At 42.7% G+C, this 27525-nt stretch overlaps 1 protein-coding gene across 1 annotated transcript in view; it reads right to left on the bottom strand.

Moving 5' to 3' along the window:
- FMN2 (formin 2) overlaps nt 1–27525 on the bottom strand; it is a 660180-nt gene that overhangs the window by 128915 nt on the left and 503740 nt on the right. The window contains exon 12 of the mRNA XM_056566943.1: nt 14859–14918. Coding sequence (XP_056422918.1) covers nt 14859–14918 — 60 coding nt within the window. The remainder of the gene's footprint in view (nt 1–14858; nt 14919–27525) is intronic.

The following is a 27525-nucleotide window of genomic DNA, read 5'->3' on the forward strand; positions in this document are numbered from 1 at the left end:
AGGCCTGGGCTGTGATATACAGTCATGGCCGTAAATGTTGGCACCCCTGAAATTTTTCAAGAAAATTAAGTATTTCTCACAGAAAAGGATTGTAGTAACACATGTTTTGCTATACACATGTTTATTCCCTTTGTGTGTATTGGAACTAAACCAAAAAAGGGAGGAAAAAAAGCTAATTAGACATAATGTCACACCAAAATCCAAAAATCGGCTGGACAAAATTATTGGCACCCTTTCAAAATTAGGGAAAACTAAGATTGTTTCAAGCATGTGATGCTCCTTTAAACTCACCTGGGGCAAGTAACAGGTGTGGGTAATATAAAAATCACAACTGAAAGCAGATAAAAAGGAGAGAAGTTAACTAAGTCTTTGCATTGTGTGTCTGTGTGTGCCACACTAAGCATGGACAACAGAAAGAGGAGAAGAGATTGAGAACCAAAATTGTAGAATTTGTAGAAAAATATCAACAATCTCAAGGTAACAAGTCCATCTCCAGAGATTTAGATTTGCCTTTGTCTACGTTGTCGAGAAGTTTGCAAGAGAAAGAGACGGAAGAGAATAATTGATGAAAGGTGTCAACGCAGGATGGTCTGGAGGGTGGATAAGCAGCCCCAAACAAGTTCCAATGATATTCAAGCTGTCCTGCAGGCTCAGGGAGCATCACTGTCAGCACGAACTATCTGTCAACATTTGAATGAAATGAAACGCTATGGCAGGAGACCCAGAAGGACCCCACTGCTGACACAGACATAAAAAAGCAAAACTACATTTTACAAAAATGAACTTGAGTAAGCCAAAATCCTTCTGGGAAAACATCTTGTGGACAGATGAGACCAAGATAGAGCTTTCTGGTAAAGCACATCATTCTACTGTTTACCGAAAACAGAATGAGGCCTACAAAGAAAAGAACACAGTACCTACAGTGAAATATGATTGAGGTTCAATGATGTTTTGGGGTTGTTTTGCTGCCACTGGGTGCCTTGAATGTGTGCAAGGCATCATGAAATCTGAGGATTACCAACAGATTTTGGGTCGCACTGCACAGCCCAGTGTCAGAAAGCTGGGTATGCGTCCAAGATCTTGAGTCTTCCAGCAGGACAATGACCCCAAACATACATCAAAAAGCACCCAGAAATGGATGGCAGTAAAGCGCTGGAGAGTTCTGAAGTGGCCAGCAATGAGTCCAGATCTAAATCCCATTGAACACCTGTGGAGAGATCTTAAAATTGCTGTTGGGAAAAGGCACCCTTCCAATAAGAGAAAACATGGAGCAGTTTGCAAAGGAAGAGTAGTCTAACATTCCGGCTGAGAGGTGTAAGCTTATTTATGGTTATAGGAAGCAACTGATTTCAGTTATTTTTCCAACGGGTGTGCAACCAAGGGTGCCAATAATTTTGTCCAGCCCATTTTTGGAGTTTGGTGTGACGTTATGTCCAATTAGCCTTTTTTCTTCCCTTTTTTTGGTTTAGTTCCAATACACACAAAGGGAATAAACATGTGTATAGCAAAACATTTGTTATTGCAATCCTTTTCTGTGATAAATACTTCATTTTATTGAAAAATTTCAGGGGTGCCAACATTTACGGCCATGAATGTAGATGTGTAGGTGCTGTGTAGTGGAGTCCTTTATACGAATACAATAGGGTAGATACCTGTATGATTTTATCACATTAGATTTATTGAAATATAAAATATATATAGTATATTGTATATACAATTGTTGTGTAGCTGGAGGTGGCTGCAGGGCCCTGCAGTCTACCTCTACCACACAATGATCTTGTTGGGTCACAGGTACTAGGTATATACAATATAAAATACAAAAACGATGCTAAAAATATCATATAAATATAAAATGACTAAAAATAGGTAATAAAACTGTAACAGTAAGTAGTAGCACAGGGCAAGTTAGTGATTTGGATATAATTGTTGGAAATAATAATAATAAAAAAAAAGGTACAATCTTATATGTGCTCATTTTATATAATTATATATTTCTGTGGGAAAAACTCTATTTTACATCTGTAAAGAGAGCTCTGTCCATATCATATAGGCACTATGTGCCGTCCGTGACTGATGGCAATAAATAGGTATCCTGAAAATGAAGCGATTAGTCAACTGGGTATTTGATACTGCCCGTGTGCCTTATAGGAAAGTGATGTAGAGAGAAAAGATATGATTCTTTGCACCTCTCACCGGTATCTTTTGCGGGTCCCTAGGCGCTCTCACAAAAATTACCCTCTGTTGCTCAAGCCGAGTTCTGCTGCTGGGTAAGGCTGACGGCGAGCCCGGGGAGTGAGAGGTCTGTGGCTGTATTCCGGAGGACTTGCTGTTTGCTGAAATCAGCTGGACGCTCAGCGGCGTCCTCATGTGTTGTGAGCTTAATGACGATCCTGTAGTCGGAACTCCACTGGACGCTTGGCGGCGTCCTCATAGGGTATGGGTGCGATGGTATTCTGCAGGTGGAGGTGGATGGCGCTAGTGTGTCAGCGCAGCCTCTGTGTACTTATGCTGTGTTACAGATTTTATTTAGACGCGTTTCAAGAATTTCTTGCCTCTTTTTCAATAGCTATGGCAGTGTGGAATTTTTGCCCTTCCTATATAGGACTCAAGTGCATATGATTGGGTGTTGAATCAAGTGCATATGTGAGTGAGTGAGTTAGTGGGAAAACCAGTAATGGATCCAAAAGAAAAGGGTGGATCACCTTCACTTTTGCAAAAAAAAAGAAAAAACAGGAATAGAGGATGTGGATTTGAGAGAGATGTATTGTATTAAAACTTTGTATTGAATTGAAGTAGGCATATAGGGGGAGATTCATCAAAACTTGTGCAGAGTCAAAGTTGCCCAGTTGCCCATAGCAAACAATCAGCTTGCTTCTTACATTCCTAACCAGGCCTGTGAAAAATGAAAGAAGTAAGCTGATTGGTTGCTATGGGCAACTGGGCAACTTTGCCTCTGCACAGGTTTTGATAAATCTCCCCAATAGTCTAATGAGTTTATGTTGTATTGATAGTATGAATGTTTAAAGGTAAACATGAGTGTTAAGCATAAATATTGCCTTTTGGAATTGATGTGATTGTTCCTTGTATACAAACGGAGCGTTGCTACTTAGGGTTTTAGACCCTAAAGGAATGTACATGTATGTGGAGGGATGTCTAGTATAGCAGAGTACTGTTTGTGGTTATTTATAAGAAGTGTGATGTCATGTGGCTAAGCTAGGAGAGGGTAGACACCTGGGCGGGGGGAGTGGAGGCACTGGTAACAGTCTGGCTACTGACTTCTCGTTCTGCATGGGGTCTGCCTCTGGCTATAGGAATCCAAAAATGTCTAATTCTGCATTAATGCCTTTAGGTGCTAATGTTGCTATCTCATAGACCCTAAGTAGAAACGCTCCCTTTGTATACAAGGAAACTTCACATGTTTATACTATCAATACAACATAAACCCATTAGACTATATGCCTACTTCAATTGAATACAATGTTTTAATACAAAAATCTCTCTCAATTCCATATCCTCCATTCCTGTTTTTTCTTTATTTGCCATAGTGAAGGTGATCCACCCTTTTCTTTTGGACCCATTACTGGTATTCCCACACATTTCCTCCCCCCCCCCCCCCCCCACAATCAACACCTAATCATATGCACATGAGTCAAGACCCCATCATATGCACTTGAGTCAACACCCAATCATATGCACTTGAGTCATATATAAGAAGGGCAAAGATCCAACACTGCCATAGCTATTGAAATAGAGGCAAGAATGCCTCGAAACACGTCTAGCTGACATTTGTAACACAGCACCAGTACACAGAGGCCACGCTGACACACTAGCACCATCTACCTCCACCGGCAGAATACCATTGCACCCATACCGCCGCCGAGAGTCCAGCGGAGTTCTGCCTGCAGGATCGTTATTATGCTCACAACACACGAGGACGGTGCCGAGCATCCAGCTGAGTTCAGCAACTAACAGCAAGTCCTCCGGAATACAGCCACAGACCTCTCCCTACCCGGGCTCGCCGCCAGCCGTACCCAGCAGCAGAAGTTGGTGACTGGCTTGAGCCACAGGGGGTACGTTTTGTGAGAACGCCGAGGGACAAAAACAAGATAACGGTGAGAGTTGCATTGCACCACATCTTTTTTCTCTGCAGCACTTTCCTATAAAGAACACGGACAGTATCAAATACCCAGTTGACTAATCGCTTCATTTTCCAAAATGGGGTCACGCGTGGGTAATTTTTTTTGCGTTTGTCAGTACCACTATAAAATCAGCCACCCCTGTGCAAATAACCAATTTAGGACTCAAATGTACACTAATAGTGCGCTTTCACTCCTGAGCCATGTTGTACGTCCGCAGAGCAATTTGCGTACACATATTGGGTATTTCCGTACTCAGGAGAAATTGCGTTAAAAATGTTGGGGTCTTTTTTCCTTTTACCTCTTGTGAAAATAAAAAGTATGGGGCAACACCAGCATATTAGTGTACATTTTTTTATTTTTTTACACTAACAGGCTGGTGTAGACCCCAACTTTTTATTTCATAAGGGGTAAAAGGAGAAAAAGCCCCCCAAAATTTGTAATCCAATTTCTCTCGAGTAGGGAAATACCTCATATGTGTATGTCAAGTGCTCTGTGGGTGCACTAGAGGCCTCAGAAGGGAAGGAGCGACAATGGGATTTTGGAGAGTGACTTTTTCAGAAATGGCTTTCTGGGGAGCATGTCCCAATTAGGAAGCCCCTATGGTGCCAGAACAGCAAAAAAACAAACAAACACATGGCTATTTTGGAAACTACATCCCTCAAGGAACGTAACAAGGAGTCCGCTGAGCCTTAACACCCCACAGGTGTTTGACGACCTTTCGTTAAAGTTGGATATGTAAATTAATTTAAAAAAAAATCATTAAAATGCTGGTTTCCCTCCAAATTTTACATTTTTACAAGGGGTTATAGGAGAAAATGCCCACCAAAATGTGTAACCCCATCTCTTCTGAGTATGGAAATACCCCATGTGTGGACGTCAAGTGCACTGCGGGCGCACTACAATGCTCAGAAGAGAAGAAGTCACATTTTGACTTTGGAAAGCAAATTTAGCTGAAATGGTTTTTGGGGGCATGTCGCCTTTAGGAAGCCCCTATGGTGCCAGAACAGGGGAAAAAAAACACATGGCTATTTTGGAAACTGCACCCCTCGAGGAATGTAACAAGGGGTACAGTGAGCGTTAACACCCCACAGGTGCTTGACAAATTTCCGCTAAAGCTGGACGTGAAAATGAAAAATTCGATTTTTGTTTCACTAAAATGCTGGTTTTACCCCAAACTTTTCATTTTCACAAGAGGTAATTGGAGAAAAAAAAATTTTCACTAAAATGCTGGTTTTGGCCCAAATTTTTATATTTTTACAAGGGGTTATAGGAGAAAATGCCTCCCAAAATTTGTAACCCCATTTCTTCTGAGTATGGAAATACCCCATATGTGGATGTAAAGTGCTCTGCGGGCGAACCACAATGCTCAGAAGAGAAGGGGCGCCATTGAGCTTTTGTTGAGAGAATTAGGTTGGCATAGAAGTGGAAGGCCATGTGCGTTTACAAAGCCCCCCGTGGTGCCAGAACAGTGGACCCCCCCACACGTGACCTCATTTTCTAAACTACACCCCTTACAGAATTTAATAAGGAGTGCAGTGAACATTTACACCCCACTGGCGTTTGACAGATCTTTGGAACAGTGGGCTGTGCAAATGAAAAATAAAATTTTTCATTTTCACGGACCACTGTACCAAAAATCTGTCAGACACCTGTGGGGTGTAAATGCTTCCTGTACCCCTTATTACAATACGTCAGGGGTGTAGTTTCCTAAATGGGGTCACACGTGGGGGGTCCACTGTTCTGGCACTCTGGGGGCTTTGTAAACACACATGGCCTTCAATTTCAGACCCATTCTCTCTCCAGAAGCCCAATGGCACTCCTTCTCTTCTGAGCCCTGTAGTTTGCCCGCAGAGCACTTTACATCCACCTATGGGGGTATGTTTTTACTCAGAGAAAATTGGGCTACATATTTTGGGGGGATTTTTTCCTATTCTCCCTTGTGAAAATGAAAAATGTGGGGTAACACCAACGTTTTAGTGACATTTTTTTATTTTTTTTATTTTCACATCCAACTTTAACGGAAATTTGTCAAACACCTCTGGGGTGTTAAGGCTCACTATACCCCTTTTTACATTACATGAGGGGGTGTAGTTTCCAAAATGGGGTCACATCTGGGTATTTGTTTTGCGTTTATGTCAGAACCGCTGTAAAATCAGCTACCCCTGTGCAAATCACCAATTTAGACCTCAAATGTACATGGCATGCTCTCACTTCTGAGCCATGTTGTGCGCCCGCAGAGCACTTTATGCCCACATATGGGGTAATTCTGTACTCAGGAGAAATTGCATTACAAATTTTTGGGGTCTTTTTTACCTTTTACCAATTTAAAGTATGGGGTAACACCAGCATGTTAGTGTAAAAAATTTTTTTTTTTTACACTAACATGCTGGTGTAGACCCCATAAGGGGTAAAAGGAGAAAAAGCCCCCCCAAAATTTGTAATGCAATTTCTCCCGAGTACGGAGATACACCATATGTGGCCCTAAACTATTTCCTTGAAATACGACAGGGCTCAGAAGTGAGAGAGCACCATGCGCATTTGAGGCCTAAATTAGGGATTTGAATCCGCCACAAAAATATCCTACAGCAGTGTTTCCCAAACAGGGTGTCTCCAGCTGTTGCAAAACTCCCAGCATGCCTTGACAATCAGTGGCTAATACTGTGAGTTGTTGTTTTTCAACAGCTGGAGGCTCCGTTTTGGAAACACTGCCGTGGGGACTGTGCAGGGGTATGTGTACATGTAGTGTTTTACTTTTTATTTTGTGTAGGTGTAGTGTAGTGTAGTGTTTTTAGGGTACATTCACACGGTCGGATTTACAGTGAGTTTCTTGCTGGGAGTTTGAGCTGCGGCGGAAAATTTGCCGCATCTCAAACTTGCAGCAGAACTCGCTGTAAACCCGTCCATGTGAATGTACCCTGTACATTCACATGGGGGAAGGCAAACCTCCAGCTGTGGCAAAACTACAACTCCCAGCATGCACTGACAGACCATACATGCTGGGAGTTCTAGTTATGCAACAGCTGGAGCCACATTGGTTGCAAAACACAGAGTTTGTTACTTTTTGTATAGAGTTTTTTGCAAGCAGTGTGCCTCCAGCTGTTGCAAAACTTAACTCCCAGCATGTACAGTCTCTCAGTGCATGCTGGAAGTTGTATTTTTGCAACAGTTGGAGGCACACTGGTTGTGAAACAGAGTTTGTTACCTACCAGTTTTGCAACCAACGTGTCTCCAGCTGTTGCAAAACTGCAACAATCAGCATGCATTGACAGTTGAGGGGCATGCTGGGAGTTGTAGTTTTGCAACAGCTGGAGGCACACTGCTACAACTCCCAGCATGCCCTTTGGTAGTCTTTGTATGTTGGGAGTTGTAGTTATGCAATAGCTGGATGCACACTTTTTCATAGAAAAAATGTGCCTCCAGCTGTTGCATAATTACAACCCCCAGCATGCACAGACTACCAAAGGGCATGCTGGGAGTTGTAGTTGGAACTCCAACTGTTGCAAAATTACAACTCCCAACATGCCCTTTGGCTGTGCATGCTGCGAGTTGTTGCTAAGCAACAGCAGGAGGTGAACAGGCCTCACCTCCTGCTGTATCCAGCTGCCGGTACCGCCGCTGCTGCTGCTGACAATCCTGCTGCTCCTGACGCAGTCAGTGATCCCGAGGGGAACCCTGCCGGCCCCGATCGCCACCATCTTCCACCAGTCGTTCCGACTGATCAATCACGTAATCGTGAGACGGCACCCGTGCCACCTCACTCCTGCTTGGTAAGGGAGAATTGACCCGGAATAGCTGCAAATCGCCGGTCTGAACTGGTCTCAGGACCCCCCCTAGGGGTTTGCATGGCGTGCCTGCTGATAGATATCAGCAGTCACCCTGGTCTGGTCTGCGCCCGGAGAGCGGCGGGGACCGGATTTCCCACGGGCGTATCCATACGCCCTCAGTCCTTAAGGAGTTTAAAACGGGGCATATGGATACCTCCGGCATCCTTAACCCCTTAAGGACTCAGGGTTTTTCCGTTTTTGCACTTTCGTGGCTTATTTTTTGCGTCACCAATTCTACTTTGCAGTGACATCAGTCATTTTACCCAAAAATTCACGACGAAACGGAAAAAAAAATCATTGAGCGACAAAATCGAAGAAAAAACGCCATTTTGTAAATTTTGGGGGCTTCCGTTTCTACGCAGTGCATATTTCAGTAAAAATTACACCTTATCATTATTCTGTAGGTCCATACAGTTAAAATGATACCCTACTTATTTAGGTTTGATTTTGTCGTACTTCTGGAAAAAATCATAACTACATGCAGGAAAATTTATACGTTTAAAAATGTCCTCTTCTGACTCCTATAACTTTTATATTTTTCCACGTACGGGGCGGTATGAGGGCTCATTTTTTGCGCCGTGATCTGAAGTTTTTATTGGTATGATTTTTGCTTTGATTGGACTTTTTCATCACTTTTTATTAATTTTTTAATGGTATAAAAAGTGACCAAAATACGCTTTTTTGGACTTTTGAATTTTTTTGCGCTTACGCCATTGACTGTGCGGTTTAATGTGGGGACTGTGCGGTTTAACGCGGGTCCCGGCCGTCTATGAGCGCCGTGACCGAAGCAATGTGATGCGGGGAGCCAGCGCAGGAAGTAAATATACGTCCTGCGTCGTTAAAGGGTTAAGGGGTTAAGTTTGTTTTTTTCAAAATGGGGTCACATGTGGGTGGATGTTTTTTTTTTGTGTTTATGTCAGAACAGCTGGTACTATCAGTCACCCATGTGCAAATCACTCACCAATTTAGGCCTCAAATGTACATGGTGCGTTCTCACTCCTGAGCCCTGTTGTGCACCTGCAGAGCACTTTATGTCCACATATGGGGTATTTCCGTAAATTGCGCTACAAATTTTGGAGGTCTTTTTCTTCTTTTACCTCTTTTGAAAATGAAAAGTAAGGGGCAACACCAGCATGTTAGTGTAAAAAAAAATTTTTTTTACACTAACATGCAGGTGTAGACCGCAACAATTTCTTTTCATAAGGGGTAAAAAGAGAAAAGGCCCCCAAAATTGGTTTTGCAATTTCTCCCGAGCACGGAAATACCCCATATGTGGCCCTAAACTGTTGCCTTGAAATACGACAGGGCTCTAGTATGAGAGAGCGCCATGCGCATTTGAGGCCTAAATTAGGGATTTGCATAGAGACAGACCCGGATGCAAGCATTATAGTTGCCTCCGCCACCAAAAATACCGTACAGCAGTGTTTCCTAAACAGGGAGCCTCCAGCTGTTGCAAAACTCCCAGCATGCCTGGACAGTCATTGGCAGTTTTGGAAACAGTGCAGTATGAGAAGTTTTTCATTTTTATATTTTACTAGCTGAGTACCCGGCATTGCCTGGTTTTTCCTTCCTAACCCTTGTTGGGGAGGAAAATAATCAAAGGAGGAAGCTTTTGACTTCATATCCCAACCCCATATCCCTTCCTTCTATCCTGTCCTCGTATGCCGTCCTCCTATCCCGACCTCCTATCCTGTCCCCCTATCCCGTCCTCATATCTCGACCCGTAATATGTGTACAGGTATTGAAATATCTCCAGCTGTACGGAAGTTATGTGGGAACATACAGTTCCCATTGATTTGCATGGGACTTTAAACAAAAATCCCGACCCTCATAAATAGGGGAAGTTAACCTCTTAAGGACGTAGGGCGTACTTGTATGCCCTACGCCCTGTCCCTGTCCCAGCCATGACCCCGCGTCATACCGGGTCGGTCCCGGCGGCTAATGATAGCCGGGACCCTGGGCTAATAGCGTGAGGCACCGATCATTCTGCTGCGCGCTATTAACCCTTTGATCGCCGCGTCTAAAATGAAAGTGAAAACTTCCCGGCAGCTCAGTCGGGCTGATTGGGACTATCGTGATAAAATTGCAATGTCCCGATCAGCTAGCATGCGAGCGGAAGTCCCCTTATCTTGCTTCGTCGTGTCCGATCAGTGTTTGATTGCTCCAAGCCTGAGATACAGGCTTGAGCAATCGACCGCCTATAACACTGATCCATGCAAAGCTATGGCTTTGCAGGGATCAGTGTAAAAGATCAGTGTGTGCAGTATTATAGCCCCCTATGGGAGCAATAACACTGGGGGAAAAAAATGAAAAAAAAAAAAAAGTTAATAAAGGTCATTTAACCCCTTCCCTAATAAAAGTTTGAACCACCCCCCTTTTCCCATAAAAAAAAACCAACAAAAAACTGTGTAAATAAAAATAAACATATGTGGAATCACCGCGTGCGGAAATGTCCGAATTATAAAATGGCGTACACGCAAAAAAAATTCCAGAGTCCAAATTAGCGTATTTTTGGTCACTTTGTCATAAAAAAAAATGTATAAAAAGCGGTCAAAAAGTCCAATCAATATAAAAATGGCACTGATAAAAACTTCAGAACATGGCGCCAAAAATTTGCCCTCATACCTCGCCGTACGCTGAAAACTAAAAAAGTTATAGGGGTCAGAAGATGAGAATTTTTAACGTATACATTTTTCTGCATGTAGTTATGATTTTTTTCAGCAGTATGACAAAATCAAACCTATATAAGTAGGGTATCATTTTAACCGTATGGACCCACAGAATAATGATAAGGTGTCATTTTTACCGACAAATGCACTGCGTAGAAACGGAAGCCTCCAAAAGTTACAAAATGGCATTCTTTCTTCAATTTTGTCGCACAATGAATTTGTTTTCCGTTTCGCCGTGGATTTTTTGGTTAAATGACTAATGTCACAGCTAGGTAGAATTGGTCGGACAAAAAATAAGACACCATATGGAATTTTATGTGCAAAATTTTAAGGGTTATGATTTTTAGAAGGTGATGAGGAAAAAATGAAAATGCAAAAACAGAAAAACCCTGCGTCCTTAAGGGGTTAAGGGTTAAATTAACTATCCTATATTTTAAGTGGACATATAAGTAACATGTGACCAAGTATTATCGAAATATCTCCAGCCATTTGGAAGTTATGCAGTAACATATATTTCCCATAGACTTGTAAGGAACGTTAAACAATAACCCCGGCTCTGGAAAATGGGGGTGAGTAAAGGTTAAATCACTTATCCTATGTTTGTTGTTTACATATAAGTAACATGTGTGCCAAGTTTCATGTTAATATCTTTAGCCGTTTGGACATGATACTGGAACATACACACACACATTGAGTTTTATATATATACTAGCTGAGTACACGGCGTTGCCCGGTTTTTCCTTCCTAATCCTTGTTGGAGAGGAAAATAAACAAAGGAGGAAGCTTTTGACTTCATATCCCGTCCTCATATCCCATCATAATATCCCGTCCTCCTATCCCGTCATCATGTCCCGTCCTCCTATCCAGACCTCCTTTCCCGACCTCCTTTCCCGACCTCCTTTCCCGACCTCCTTTCCCGACCTCCTTTCCCGACCTCCTTTCCCGACCTCATATGTCGACCTCATATGTCGACCTCCTATCCCGTCCTCCTATCCCGTCCTCATATCCCGTCCTCATATCCCGTCCTCATATCCCGTCCTCATATCCCGTCCTCATATCCCGACCTCATATCACGACCTCTCATCCCCGTCCTCATATTCCAACCCATAATATGTGTACCAGGTATTGAAATATCTCCATCCGAACGGAAATTATATGGGAACATACATTTCCCATTGATTTGCATGGGACTTTAAACAAAAACCCTGAACCCTCACAAATGGGGGTAGTTAAGGGTTAAATTAACTATCCTATATTTTAAGTGGACATATAAGTAACATGTGACTAAGTACTATGAAAATATCTCCAGCCGTTTGGAAGTTATGCAGTAACATATATTTCCCATTGACTTGTATGGGACTTTAAACATAAACCCCGCCCCTGGCAAATGGGGATGGGTAAGGGTTAAATCACCTATCCTATGTTTGTTGTTGACATATAAGTAACATGTGTGCCAAGTTTCATGTTAATATCTTTAGCCATTTGAAAGTTTTTGTGGAACATGCACACATACATACATACACACACACACACACACACACAGGTTGAGTTTTATATATATAGACTAGCTTAGTAACCGTCGTTGCCCGGTTTTTCCTTCCTAATCCTTGTTGGGGAGGAAAATAAACAAAGGAGGAAGCTTTTGACTTCATATCCCATCCTCATATATTGTTGTCATATCCCGACCTCCTATCCCGACCTCCTATCCAGTCATCCTTTTCCCGTCCCCCTTTTCCCGTCCCACTTTTCCCGTCCCACTTTTCCCGTCCCCCTTTTCCCGTCCCCCTTTTCCCGTCCTCCTATCCCGACCCGTAATATGTGTTCCAGGTATTGAAATATCTCCAGCCGTACGGAAGTTATGTGAGAACTTACATTTCCCATTGATTTGCATGGGACTTTAAACAAAAGCCCAGACCCTCACAAATGGGGGTAGTTAAGGGTTAAATTAACTATCCTATATTTTAAGTGGACATGTAAGAAACATGTGACATATCTCCAGCCGTTTGGAAGTTCTGCAGTAACATATATTTCCCATAGACTTGTATGGGACTTTAAACATAAACCCCGCCCCTGGCAAATGGGGATGGGTAAGGGTTAAATCACCTATCCTATGTTTGTTGTTGACATATAAGTAACATGTGTGCCAAGTTTCATGTTAATATCTTTAGCCATTTGGACGTGATGCTGGAACATACACATACACACACACACACACACGCATTGAGTTTTATATATAGATTTTACTGTGTAAGGCTGTGTGTATTGGGCAGACTAGATGGGCCAAATGGTTCTTATCTGCCGACACATTCTATGTTTCTATGTATATGTAGTGTTTTACTTTTTATTTTGTGTAGTGTAGGATTTTTAGGGTATATTCACATGGGTGGGGGTTTACAGCAAGTTTCCTGCTGAGAGTTTGAGCTACGGCGGAAAATTTGCCGCATCTCAAACTTGCAGCGGGAAACTCACAGTAAACCCCCACTTGTGTAAAGGTACCCTGTACATTCTCATGGGGGAGGGGGGGGGGGGGGCAAACCTCCAGCTGTTGCAAAACTACAACTCCCAGCTAGCACTGACAGACCGTACATGCTGGGAGTTGTAGTTATGCACCAGCTGGAGGCACACTGGTGCGAAACACTGAGTTAGGGTTCGTTACTTAACTCAGTGTTTCGCAACCAGTGTGCCTCCAGCTGTTGTAAAACTAAAACTCCTAGCATGTGTTGTCTGTCAGTGCATGCTGGGAGTTGTAGTTTTGCAACAGCTGGAGGCACACTGGTTGCGAAACATTGAGTTAGGTAACAAACAAAACTATAACTCTCAGCATGCGCCGACAGCCAAAGGGCATGCTGGGAGTTGTAGTTATGCAACAGCTGGAGGCACACAACTACAACTCTCAGCATGCCCTTTGGATGTCCGTACATGCTGGGAGTTGCAGTTATGTAACAGCTGGAGGCACACTTCTTCATAGAAAAATTTTTTACATAATGCTCCGGGCAGGAAAGGGACCCCTGACTGCCCTTATCGCCACCCCGATCACCACCCAGCAGGATAGTGATTGGTCAGTTGTCTCGACCAAACCAATCACACGATCGTGAGGTGGCACCCCACTCCTGCTGGGCAAGGGTTATTGGAGCACCAATCACCCTTTTTTTCCAGGTCACCGGAGACCCGATTGACCCAGAATTGCCACAAATCGCCGGTCTAAATTTACTGGCTAATTTGCAGCGATCGTCGACATGGGGGGTATCCCGTTCCGTTCAACATCCGGTTACCGCCGGTGAACGGAAACATTCAGGGCATACTGGTACGCCCTCAGTCTTTAAGTCCCAGGACGCGAGGGCGTAGAGAAAATGCGGGTAGAGCAAATGCCTTTTTCTTTCATGTTTCCTGAAGTGACTGGAGATCTGGATCGATTTGATTTCTCAAATTAATAGGTTGGGCCAAATCTTATTTAGGGGTTTTATAGCAAACTGGGTAAATACATATGCAATGACTTTTCAGTTTTTGTTTATTAAATTTTTTGAACAAGTTATTTTTTCATTCCACTTTAACAACGTGGAAAAATTTATCACAATAATTACCTTTAAATCTAAGTGAAAATCAATTCTAATTCTACTATACAAGAAAAGAAATGATCAACTGTACAGAGGTAAGTAGGAGCCCTCTGTCTTCTATAATATCTCATCGAAGTCCACGATCACTCTGCAGGGGGTCAGATGAGAGCCCCCAACCCACCAGCCATAATTGGGCACTGGTCGCTGTATCTAAAGGAATAATAGCGGACATAAGCGTGATCGCTCATGGCTGTCTTGACAGCAGTGAGTCCCATCACTCACCATTTATATAGTGAGCGAAGCTTCTATGCTTACTTCATAGGCAGAATACACGGCAGGACGTAGATATATATGGGTCAGGTTATGAGGTGTTAAATGACTGGTCAAACAACATAACGATCAAAGTCCATTTCAGACGTTAGTGAATGGAATTGTGTTTGATGGCTTTTTGGTTGCAGGATGTATGTTGCATGTGACCTTGACACCACTGACCTTAATACAAGTCGTATGCGAATGCGACCTGCTTACGACTTCTTTGGGATTTGGCAAATTTTTAAAAAAATATTTTGGGTGCTTGACATAGATGCTATTTAAATTTAAATAGTATTTTAAATACTTTATTCTTAATCATTGAATTAAATATTTTAGAAATAGTAAATAAAGCAGACTTACCTCATCAAAGTGGCGTAAATAGTATGAAACAATGTACGAAAGCAAATTCCTGCTGTTATCCTAAGACAAGAGCAAACATATATTATTTCAGTAATTGCTCTGACAATGTAAAGTGAACAACATTTCTGAAGCTAGGTTTTTTTTTACACCTGAAAAAAACACCAGAAAAAAAAAAACACCAGGAAAATTGACACTGATTTTCCCTGCATTTTAGCGTTTTTTCTGGTTTTGTGTGGAAAGTGCATATTTGGACCCGTAGGCAGTTTCCCTGCGGGCATTTTTGTGGGGTACCAAAAAAAAAAAAATGATGCCGTAGGGATGGAATAAATTGTACGGAACGAAATTTAGATTTTTTAGAACAAAATTTTATTAATTTTCAATCAGGGACATAAGAGGGCAGGGACATAAAAATGTAGCCTACAATATTAAACATTTATAAAGAGGCCATGTATTTGTAAAAATATTTTTTGAATTAATTTTGTGAAACTTTTTATTAATAATGTATTTCATAAAGTGTGTTTTATTTTTACAACTTTTCTGCTTTATTTTCTTTATTTTCGACATTATTTAGGTACTACTACTACTACTGTAGTACCTGCACTAAGGACAGATCACCCCCGCTCTGCCTACCTTCCGGCTATAATCTGTCTTATTGAAACCCATTTGACTAAAGACTCGGTATATATGGTAGAAAAGAAATGGGCAAAACACCTTTATCACTCCTTTGTATCAAACTATGCGGCCGGAATTTCGGTTTTGATACACCAAAAAGTTAATATATAGATTAGGGCCACTAAAATAGACAATAATGGGAGATATATTTTTTTATATGCGAAGTGGGGAAATTCTAGCTTTTATATATATACCCCCCCCCCCCCCCCCCCCCGTTCTCGTTGGAAGTATTGTTAAATTTGATGGATTTTGTGAATGGGAAATGTTATAAAGATATATTTATCTCCGGTGATTTTAACTGTGTAATGGATAATGAGAAAGATTGTAAGGTGAATAAAATAAGGAAAGAGAAGACAAGATTAGCTAGGTTTTGTGAGGAAATCGGGTGGAAAGATGTTTGGAGATGTTTGAATCCTACTAAAGAAGTATTTTCCTGTTGTAGCACCACATTTAAGTCGGCCTCTAGGATAGACTTGATTTTGACAAATTAAATTGGGTTGAGATCTGTGGGTAAGATGAGTTACAAACCTAAATCAGTCTCAGACCACGCGTTGACTCTTGGGACTCTTATTGAGACTCTTATTGAGAGCTTGCTCTTCTGAGTGTTGCTGTGTAAGAGGGGGCGTGAAAGAGTTACAAAAACTGTGATTATCTGTTGTGCGGAGTGAATCTGTGGAGTGGAGTGGGTGCGACTGCCTATAGTCCACATTCATATTTTGGGTAAGTCTTTCTCTCTTGCACATAGCGGGATAACTGTTAGAGTTTTAACACCCTTTTTTAAAAAAATGTTTTCTCTGTTCCACCTCTAGGGGGAGGAGGAGTAGATTGGGCACAGGTGTATAAATCTTAGCTTGGGACTCTTATTGAGAGCTTGCTCTTCTGAGTGTTGCTGTGTAAGAGGGGGCGTTAAAGAGGAGTTACAAAAACAGGAGTTTGAGATCGCTGTAAGTGTTAATTTCTGAACCCACAAGGTCTACAAAAAATTTGAAGTGTAATTTTGACTGTCTGTTTTTGCCTATACATTTGTGAAATCCCCATAACTAGATGGCCTCCATGTTGGAAAATGCAGTCCAATGTACATCCTGTTCAATGTATGCAATCCTTGAACAACAGCTTGAGGGTGCATATTGTTGTGCGAGATGTGTGCTAGTTGTCCGTTTGGAAGCCCAGATCCTGCGTCTAGAGGGGCGACTGGCAACAATGAGAAGCATTAACAACATGGAGAGGAGTCTCCTGCTCACTGAGCAGGCACTCTCGGGAGTAGAGGTGGGGGAGGACAGTGGGACGGAATTGCAGGACAGTCAGGCAGTTAGCTGGGTTACAGTTAGAAAGCGGGGTAGGGGAAAAAGTGTCAGGGAGGCTAGTCCTGAACTGGCACACCCCAACAAGTTTGCCCGCTTGGCAGATGAGGGGGATGCCATTACAGAGCTAGCAGAACTGCAGCAGGATACTGCCTCTAACCGCCAGGGGGGTGTCTGCTCCAGTAAGGAGGGAGGGAGGAGTACAGGGCAGGCAAGACAGGTACTAGTGGTGGGGGACTCAATTATTAGGGGGACAGACAGGGCGATCTGTCACAAAGACCGGGATCGCCGAACAGTGTGTTGTCTGCCTGGCGCAAGAGTTAGGCACATCGTGGATCGGGTTGACAGGTTGCTGGGCGGGGCTGGAGAGGACCCAGCAGTCATGGTACATATTGGCACCAATGACAAAGTAAGAGGTAGGGGGGAGTGTCCTTAAAAATGATTTCAGGGACTTAGGCCGCAAGCTTAAGGCAAGGACCTCCAAGATAGTATTTTCTGAAATACTACCAGTACCACGAGTACCAGAGAGGCAGCGGGAGATCAGGGAGGTAAACAAGTGGCTCAGAAGCTGGTGTAGGAAGGAAGGGTTTGGGTTCATGGAGAACTGGGCTGACTTCGCTGTCGGTTACCGGCTCTACCGTAGGGATGGGCTACACCTCAATGGGGACGGTGCAGCTGTGCTTGGGGAGAAGATGGCTAGAAGGGTGGAGGAGTGTTTAAACTAGGGACTTGGGGGCGGGAACCTACAGCAAAGAGGGGGAAGATAGTGTAGACAGAGAGGTGGGAATTATAAATGTACCTGGGGGTGGAGCGGAGGGAGGGGTTAGAATAGTTAATAGGAATAGGCTTCATAGGAAAATAAAACTTACACCCTTGAATCCCATTAACCCCAATAACATAAAGGATGGAAATGTAAAGTGTATGTTCACAAATGCCAGAAGCTTAGCAAATAAAATTGGGGAGCTTGAGGCCTTGATACTAGAGAAACATATTGATATAGTTGGGGTCACTGAGACATGGCTGGACTCCTCGCATGACTGGGCTGTCAATCTGCAGGGGTTTACATTGTTTCGCAAGGATAGGATGAACAGAAAAGGTGGTGGAGTCTGTCTGTATGTTAGAAGTGGTATGAAAGTCAGTGTGAACGATGCCATAGTGTGTGATGATTCTGAGGTGGAATCACTGTGGGTAGAATTACAAAAGGAGGGAAATACTGAAAAAATAATACTTGGTGTAATCTACAGACCCCCTAATATCACTGAAGAGATAGAAGGTCGGCTGCATAAACAAATAGAGAGGGCCGCCCGGGCAGGTACAGTGGTAATAATGGGAGATTTTAACTATCCTGATATAGATTGGGGTCCGAGGTTGGCTAAAACTTCAAAGGGGCGACAATTCCTAAATTTATTGCAGGATAATTTTATGGGCCAGTTTGTGGAGGACCCAACAAAAAGTGATGCCTTGTTGGATCTGATCATTTCCAACAACGCAGAGCTGGTTGGTAATGTAACTGTGCGGGAAAACCTTGGTAATAGCGACCACAATATAGTTACTTTTGACTTAAAATGTAGAAAACAAAGACAGACGGGGAAGGCAAAAACATATAACTTTAAAAAGGCAAATTTCCCTGGGCTGAGAGCTGCACTACAGGACATAGACTGGGGGGAGGTGTTCTCAAATACTGATACAGAAGGTAAATGGGACATCTTTAAATCAACTCTAAATAACTATACAGCTAAATATATACCAAAGGGGAACAAATATAAACGATTAAAACTAAATCCTACATGGCTGACAAATGATGTTAAAAGAGCAATAAACAACAAAAAAATAGCCTTCAAAAAATTCAAATCTGATGGGTCAGCTATAACATTTAAACAGTACAAGGAGCTTAATAAAATCTGTAAAAATGTAATAAAAACAGCAAAAATTCTAAATGAGAGACAGGTGGCCAAAGAAAGCAAAACTAATCCTAAATATTTTTTTAGATATATAAATGCAAAAAAACAAGGACAGAGCATGTAGGACCCCTTAATAATGATAATGGGGAGGTTGTCACAGGCGATAAAGAGAAGGAGGAGCTACTGAATGGGTTCTTTAGTTCCGTATATACAAGGGAAGAAGGAGGAGCTGACATTGGCCAGGTCAGTGCTGGTAACACATCATGTAATGTACTGAACTGGCTTAATGTAGAGATGGTACAAGGTAAGTTAAGTAATATAAATGTAAGCAAATCTCCAGGGCCAGATGGATTGCACCCAAGAGTTCTTAGAGAGGTAAGTTCAGTAATATCTGTACCCCTGTTCATGATATTTAGAGATTCTCTGGTGTCTGGTATTGTTCTAAGGGACTGGCACAAGGCGAATGTAGTACCAATCTTCAAGAAGGGCACTAGGTCTTCCCCAGGAAACTATAGACCGGTAAGTTTAACGTGCATTGTGGGTAAATTGTTTGAAAGACTTATAAGGGATTACATACAGGAATACATAGGGGATAATAGTTTTATAAGTGATAGCCAGCATGGGTTTACTAAGGATAGAAGTTGTCAAACCAATCTAATTTGCTTTTATGAAGAGGTGAGTAGAAGCCTTGACAGAGGAATGGCTGTGGATATAGTGTTTCTGGATTTTGCTAAAGCATTTGATACTGTCCCTCATAGACGTCTGACAGGTAAGTTAAGGTCTTTGGGTTTGGAAATTTTAGTTTGTAACTGGATTGAACACTGGCTCATGGATCGTACCCAGAGAGTGGTGGTCAATGATTCGTACTCTGATTGGTCCCCGGTTATTAGTGGTGTACCCCAAGTTTCAGTACTGGGACCGCTGTTGTTTAATTTATTCATCAATGATATAGAGGATGGCATTAACAGCTCTGTTTCTATCTTTGCAGATGACACCAAGCTTTGTAGCACGGTACAGTCTATAGAGGATGTGCATAAGTTACAAGATGACTTGGATAGATTAAGTGTCTGGGCATCCACTTGGCAAATGAGGTTTAATGTGGATAAATGTAAAGTTATGCCTCTGGGTACTAATAACCTGCATGCATCGTATGTCTTAGGGGGGATTAGACTGGCAGAGTCACTGGTAGAGAAGGATCTGGGTGTACTTGTAGATCACAGACTACAGAATAGCATGCAATGTCAGGCTGCTGCTTCCAAAGCCGGCAGGATATTGTCATGTATAAAAAGAGGCATGGACTCAAAGGACAGGGACATAATACTCCCCCTTTATAAAGCATTGGTACGGCCTCACCTGGAATATGCTGTTCAGTTATGGTCGCCTGTTCATAAAAGGGACACTGTGGAGCTGGAAAGGGTGCAGAGACGTGCGACTAAACTAATATTAGGGCATGGAACATCTTAGCTACGAGGAGCGATTAAAGGAGTTACAATTGTTTAGTCTTGAGAAGAGACGTTTAAGGGGGGATATGATAAACGTACATAAGTATATTAATGGCCCATACAAAAAATATGGAGAAAAACTGTTCCAGGTTAAACCCCCCCAAGGGACGAGGGGGCACTCCCTCCGTCTGGAGAAGAAAAAGTTTAGTCTCATGGGGTGACACGCCTTCTTTACCATGAGAACTGTGAACTTATGGAACAGTCTACCTCAGGAACTGGTAACAGCAGGAAAAATTAACAGCTTTAAAACAGGATTAGATACATTCCTGGAACAAAATAACATTAATGCTTATGAAGAAATATAAAATCCCATCCCTTCCCCAATGTCGCGCCGCGCCCCTACCCTTCAATTCCCTGGCTGAACTTGATGGACATATGTCTTTTTTCGACCGTACTAACTATGTAACTATGTAACTATGTTGATGGTCTGCTCCCTAGATTATGGAAAAAAAATAATGGGAAATAAAAAGTATATGAAAATTAATCCACATTGGTTAGAAATAGACGGAGTTACGAACGGGGTGGAAGAAGAAATTAGATGGTTCTGGGAGATAAATAAAACTTCTACAAATTTATTCATGGTCTGGGACGCCCTTTAAACAAAATACCCCTCAAAAATGCTTTAAGATATTTTATTTGTTAAAAAACAGGCTAAAAAGGAAGAAATTCTGATAAAAGAAATAAAGAAGAGGGAAAGTGAATTTGCTGAATCCCCAGGGGAAGAAAATTGGAATAAATTAGAACTATCCCAAAATAAGTATAAAGAACTTAATCTTGAAAATGCTCAACGTAGGCTACTCTTCTGGAGGCAAAGAAAATTTATAGAAGGAGGTAAATCAAATAAAAGGCTAGCAAATATAATTAAAAACCAGAAAGAAACTAGAGAGATGTTATCTAAAAATAAAGAAGGTAACCTGGTAAGAGGGGAAGGGAATTTTTTAGCCGTAGCAGTAGATTATTATCAAAAATTATATCAATCAGAACTAAACGGAACTGAGATAGACATGGAGCGGTATTTAGCAAAGAAAAATGGCCCTAAGATAAGGGAGGAGGACAGAAATATGCTGGATAAATATGCTGGATAAAGACATTACCTTAAATCTTTCTCTGGGAATTCTGCGCCTGGATCAGATGGTCTATGTTTTGAAATTTATAGAAGATTCGGTAAGGTACTATTACCCTATCTATTGGAAGTTTTTCATGAATCCTTGAGAATAGGGAGTTTAACTCCCACAATTCTGGAAGCAATAATTGTCTTAATTCCAAAGAAAGGGGGAAATAATGATCAAATAGAGAATTTTTGCCCAATTTCCTTACTAAACACAGATTATAAAGTATTTGCAAAGATATGGGCTAATAAAATCAATAAAATTTTATCTCAAATTATAGGTGAAGAACAGAGAGGATTTGTAGCAGGAAGGGATATGGCAGTGAATTTACACAGAATATTCTTGAACATTCAGTCTGGGGGGGAGGGGAACCCAGCTCCATCTTGTCCTTGGACGCCAATAAAGCGTTTGACAGGGTGGAGTGGGATTTTCTTTTAAAAGTCTTAGAGTATTTTGATATGGGGAATTTGTTTTCCCAAGCAGTCAGGACAATTTATTCATCTCCCAGCGCAAGAATAAACATTAATAGTGTCTCTTCGGAGAAGATTTATTTGGAAAGAGGAACGAGGCAAGGCTGCCCCCTCTCGCCGGTATTGTTTGCATTGTTTATGGAGCCATTAGCTATTAAAGGGGTATTCCAGGCAAAAACTTTTTTTTATACATCAACTGACTCCGGAAAGTTAACCCCTTAAGGACCCAGCCATTTTACACCTTAGGACCCGGCCATTTTTTGCACATCTGACCACTGTCACCTTAAACATTAATAACTCTGGAATGCTTTTACTTATCATTCTGATTCAGAGATTGTTTTTTCGTGACATATTCTACTTAAACATAGTGGTAGAATTTTGTCGATACTTTCTTGGTGAAAAATGCCAAAATTTGATGAAAAATTTGAAAATTTAGCATTTTTCTAACTTTGAAGCTCTCTGCTTGTAAGGAAAATGGATATTCCAAATATAATTTTTTTTTATTCACATATACAATATGTCCACTTTATGTTTGCATCATAAAATTGACGTGTTTTTACTTTTGGAAGACATCAAAGGGCTTCAAAGTTCAGCAGCAATTTTCCAATTTTTCACAAAATTTCCAAACTCACAATTTTTCAGGGACCAGTTCAGGTTTGAAGTGGATTTGAAGGGTCTTCATTTTAGAAATACCCCACAAATGACCCCATTATAAAAACTGCACCCCCCAAAGTATTCAAAATTACATTCAGTAAGTGTTTTAACCCTTTAGGTGTTTCACTGGAATAGCAGCAAAGTGAAGGAGAAAATTCACAATCTTCATTTTTTACACTCGCATGTTCTTGAAGACCCAATTTTAGAATTTTTACAAGGGGTAAAAGGAGAAAATGTATACTTATATTTGTAGCCCAATTTCCCTCGAGTAAGCACATACCTCATATGTCTATGTAAAGTGTTCGGCGGGCGCAGTAGAGGGCTCAGAAGCAAAGGAGTGACAAGGGGATTTTGGAGAGTACGTTTTTCTGAAATGGTTTTTGGTTGCATTTAGGAAGCCCCTATGGTGCCAGAACAGCAAAAAAAAAAAAAAAAAAAAAAAACACATGGCATACCATTTTGGAAACTAGACCCCTTGAGGAACGTAACAAGGAATAAAGTGAGCCTTAATACCCCACAGGTGTTTCACAACTTTTGCATATGTAAAAAAAAAAAATAATAATTCACTCAAATGTGTGTTTTCCCCCCAAATTTTACATTTTTGCAAGGGTTAATAGCAGAAAATACCCCCCAAAATTTGTAACCCCATCTCTTCTGAGTATGGAGATACCCCATAAGTTGACCTGAAGAGCACTACGGGCGAACTACAATGCTCAGAAAAGAAGGAGTCATATTTGGCTTTTTGAGAGCAATTTTTGCTCGGGGGGCATGTCGCATTTAGGAAGCCCCTATGGTGCCAGGACAGCAAAATAACCCCAACATGGCATACCCTTTTGGAAACTAAACCCCTTGAGGAACGTAACAAGGGGTACAGTGAGCATTTGCCCCCCACTGGTGTCTGTCAGATCTTTGGAACAGTGGGCTGTACGAAATTTTTAATTTGCACAGCCCACTGTTCCAAAGATCTGTCAGACACTAGTGGGGGGTAAATTCTTACTGCACCCCTCATTACATTCCGTGAGGGGTGTAGTTTCCGAAATGGGGTCACATGTGTTTTTTTTATTTTTGCGTTTGTCAAAATTGCTGTAACAATCAGCCACCCCTGTGCAAATCACCTCAAATGTACATGGCGCACTCTCCCTTCTGGGCCTTTTTTGTGCGCCCCCAGAGCACTTTGCGCCCACATATGGGGTATGTGCGTAGTTGGGAGAAATTGCATTACAAATTTTAGGGGGCTTTTTTCCCTTTTACCTCTTGTCAAAATGAAAAGTATAGGGCAACACCTGCATGTTAGTGTAAAAAAAATATTTTTTTTAACAATAAAATGCTGAGAGCGAGAGCGCCATGCACATTTGAGGCCTGAATTAGGGATTTGCATAGGGGTGGACATAGGGATATTCTATGCCAGTGATTCCCAAACAGGGTGCCTCCAGCTGTTGCAAAACTCCCAGCATGCTTGGACAGTCAACGGCTGTCCGGCAATACTGGGAGTTGTTGTTTTGCCATTTTGGAAACAGTGGCGTACCAGACGTTTTTCATTTTTATTGGGGAGGGGAGGGGGGCTGTGTATGTGTATGTATGTGTATATGTAGTGTTTTTTTTTACTTTTTATTTTATGGTAGTGTAGTGTTTTTAGGGTACAGTGACACGGGCGGGGGATTAAAGCTGCGAGTTTCTCGCTGCGAGTTTGAGCTGCCGCGCAAAATTTGCTGCATCGCAAACGTGCAGCCTGATACTCACTGTAAGCCCCCTGCCCATGTGAATATACCCTGGAGGGGGGGCCCTCCAGCTGTTGCAAAACTACAACTCCCAGCATGCACAGTCTATCAGTGCATGCTGGTAGTTATAGTTTTGCAACAGCTGGAGGCACACAGGTTGGGAAACACTGAGTTAGGAAACAGACAATGTTTCCCAACCAGTGTGCCTCCAGTTGTTGCAAAACCACTACTCCCAAACATTCTCAGGCATGCTGGAAGTAGTAGTTCGGCAACATTTTTAGAGCCAGATGTTGCCGAACTACAACTCCCAGCATGCTTTGAGTTGTAGTTTTGCAACATCTGGAGGACTACAGTTTGCAGACCACTAATACAGTGGTTCCCAATCTGTGCCCTTCCAGATGTTGCAAAACTACAACTCCCAGTATGCCAAAACTGTCCAGGAATGCTGGGAGTTGTAGTTCTGCAACATCTGAAGGGCCAGATGTTACAGAACTACAACTCCCAGCATGCCTGGACAGTAAGGGCATGCTGAGGATGTGTAGTTTTGCAACATCTGGAAGGGCACAGTGGTCTCAAAACTGTGGACCTCCAGATGTTGCAAAACTGCAACTCCCAGCATGCCCAGACACCAAGGGCTGTCTGGGCATGCTGGGAGTTGTAGTATACAGGGTCCCATTACAGAAATGCATGTCGCTTTAAGGCAACGTGCATTGCTGTAAAGGACCCGACCGCAGCTGAAGAGGAACTCACCTGTCGCCGCCGCCGCCATCTTCATCGCCGGAATCCGGGTCTTCAGGGACGAGGTAAGTACCAGGGCCAGGCCCCAGCACTCCCCCATCCCCCACCGTGTCCTCCGGTCTTCCTCCCGTCCTCTCCGGACTTCCAGGGGCCGGGTATCGCCGCAGATCGCAGGGGCGATTTCCCTTGCAATTTGCGACAATTGCCGACATGGGGGGCCATGTCGGCGTTTGCCCTGGATGCCTGCTGAAGCATTTCAGCAGGCATCTGCTTCCGCTCCCCGCCTGGTGCGCGGCAAGTACCAGGTTGTCATGACGTACGCGTACATCAAGGGTCCTTAAGGGGTTAACAGATTTGTAAATGACTTTTATTAAAAAATCTTAATCCTTCCAATAGTTATTAGCTTCTGAAGTTGAGTTGCTGTTTTCTGTCTAACTGCTTTCTGATGACTCACGTCCCGGGAGCTGTCCAGCTCCTATGGGGACATTTTCCCATTATGCAAGGGATATTCTCCCATCATGCACAGCTCCCAGGACATGACATCATCATTGAGCAGTTAGACAGAAAACTTCAGAAGATAATAACTATTGGAAGTAGGGGTGTGAATCGCCAATAATTTGGCGATTCGATTCGAATCGCGATACCAGGGTGGCGATTCGATATATCGCAATATATTGCGATACTGTCATGTTGGCGATATATCACGATATATCGCGATATTCCCTATTAAAAGCTTGGGAAAACTTATTCTAGCTGAGAAAGAACAAGATCCCGCGAGAGTTGTCCTGTGAGTGCGTACGTTCTCCTTCCTGTTTGTTCTGAGTCTGTAGTCTCACGGTAGCAGCCTGCGAGTGGGACAGAGCTGATAACAGGTACACTGCCAACTAGTGGTCAGGAGTTTAAGTGTTATAAAAAAAATAAGACAGACAAATAGGACTGTGACTCAGTGAGTGAAATACAGTAAATGTTAATTATAATAATTTATAAAAAAAATCGATTCTCAGAATTTTAAAATCGATTCAGTATCGCGGAACAAAAAATCGCGATAATCGATTTTTTCTTACATCCCTAATTGGAAGGATTAAGATTTTTTAATAGAGGTAATTTACAAATCTGTTTAACTTTCCGGAGCCAGTTGATATATATAAAAAAAAAGTTTTTGCCTGGAATACCCCTTTAATATACATGAAACTGAGGTGTTTTGTGGGTTTGGTTCTCAGGGGGATAAGGAAAAGATTCTGCTATATGCAGATGATGTGATTATGTTTATTAGAAACCCAATCCAAAAAGTCCCGGAGGTAGTGCAAATGGTGGAGAAGTTTGGGGCAATTTCAGGGTTTAAAATAAATTGGCAAAAATCAGGGTTGCTACCGCTGGATGAGGAAATCAGCTCTCCTATAGGAAATATAAAAATATTAAAAACAACAGATTATATGGAATACTTGGGTATAAAAATCTCGAAAAAGGTTGAGGAATTTAATAAACGTAACCCCTTAAGGACAATGGACGTACTCCAACGCCCCCGTTTCCGAGTCCTTAAGGACCGAGGACGTAGGAGTACGTCCTGTCCATTCCCGACCCCCGGCGCTTGCCGGAGGGGAGCCGGTGCACGATGCCTGCTGATAGCGATCAGCAGGCATCGCGGCATATCGCCCAGGGGGGTCATGATGATCGCTGGACAATTCAGCCACAATTCAGTGACCCGGAATTACTGTCTGATCGGGGCCGTCTCTGACTGGTTCCACCTCACGATCGCCTTGATTCGTCGGCCGGCTTACCGGCCGACCAATCAGGGCACCTGCTGCGGGTGTCACTCCCGCAACCCGATCCGCCCCTCTTCCGGAGGACGTGATCGGGTGCGGGAAGAGGACCCCAGCAGCTGGGGACCCCGATCCCCGGCGTCCCTGTTGGGATCGGGGCCCCAGGAGCGGCAGCGAGGGACTGACCTGCAGCATGGATCAGCAGTTGGGTGAGTGAAAGCCTCCTGCTGTTGCTTAGCAACAGCTCCCAGCATGCAAAAAGGGCATGCTGGGACTTATAGTTTTGCAACAGCTGGAGGCACATTTTTTCTATGGAAAAGTGTGCCTTCAGCTGTTGTATAACTACAACTCCCAGCTTGCTCAATCAACTAACGTGCCAGCTGGAAGTTGTAGTGGTGCATCTGCTGGTTGCATAACTACAACTCCCAGCATGCCCATTGGCTGTCGGTGACTGCTGAGAGTTGTAGTTTTGCAACAGCTGAAGGCACACTGGTTGTGAAACACTGAGTTAAGTAGCAAACCAGTGTGTCTCCAGCTGTTGCATAGCTACAATCCCCAGCCAAAGTAGTATGCCTCCAGCTGTTGCATAACTACACATCCCAGCATGCCTTCCACTGTCTGTACATGCTGGGGGTTGTAGCTTTTGCAACAGCTGAAGGCACACTGGTTTCACAACCAGTGTGCCTCCAGCTGTTGCAAAACTACAACTCCCAGCATGCACTGAAAGATCGTACATGCTGGGAGTTGTAGTTTTGCAACAGCTGGATGTTTCTCCCCCCCCCCCCCCAATGTGAATGTACAGGGTACACTCACATGGGCGGAGGTTTACAGTAAGTATGCAA

The sequence above is a fragment of the Hyla sarda genome, chromosome 3 (assembly GCF_029499605.1).
Source record: "Hyla sarda isolate aHylSar1 chromosome 3, aHylSar1.hap1, whole genome shotgun sequence".
In the NCBI taxonomy this organism is placed as follows: domain Eukaryota; kingdom Metazoa; phylum Chordata; class Amphibia; order Anura; family Hylidae; genus Hyla; species Hyla sarda.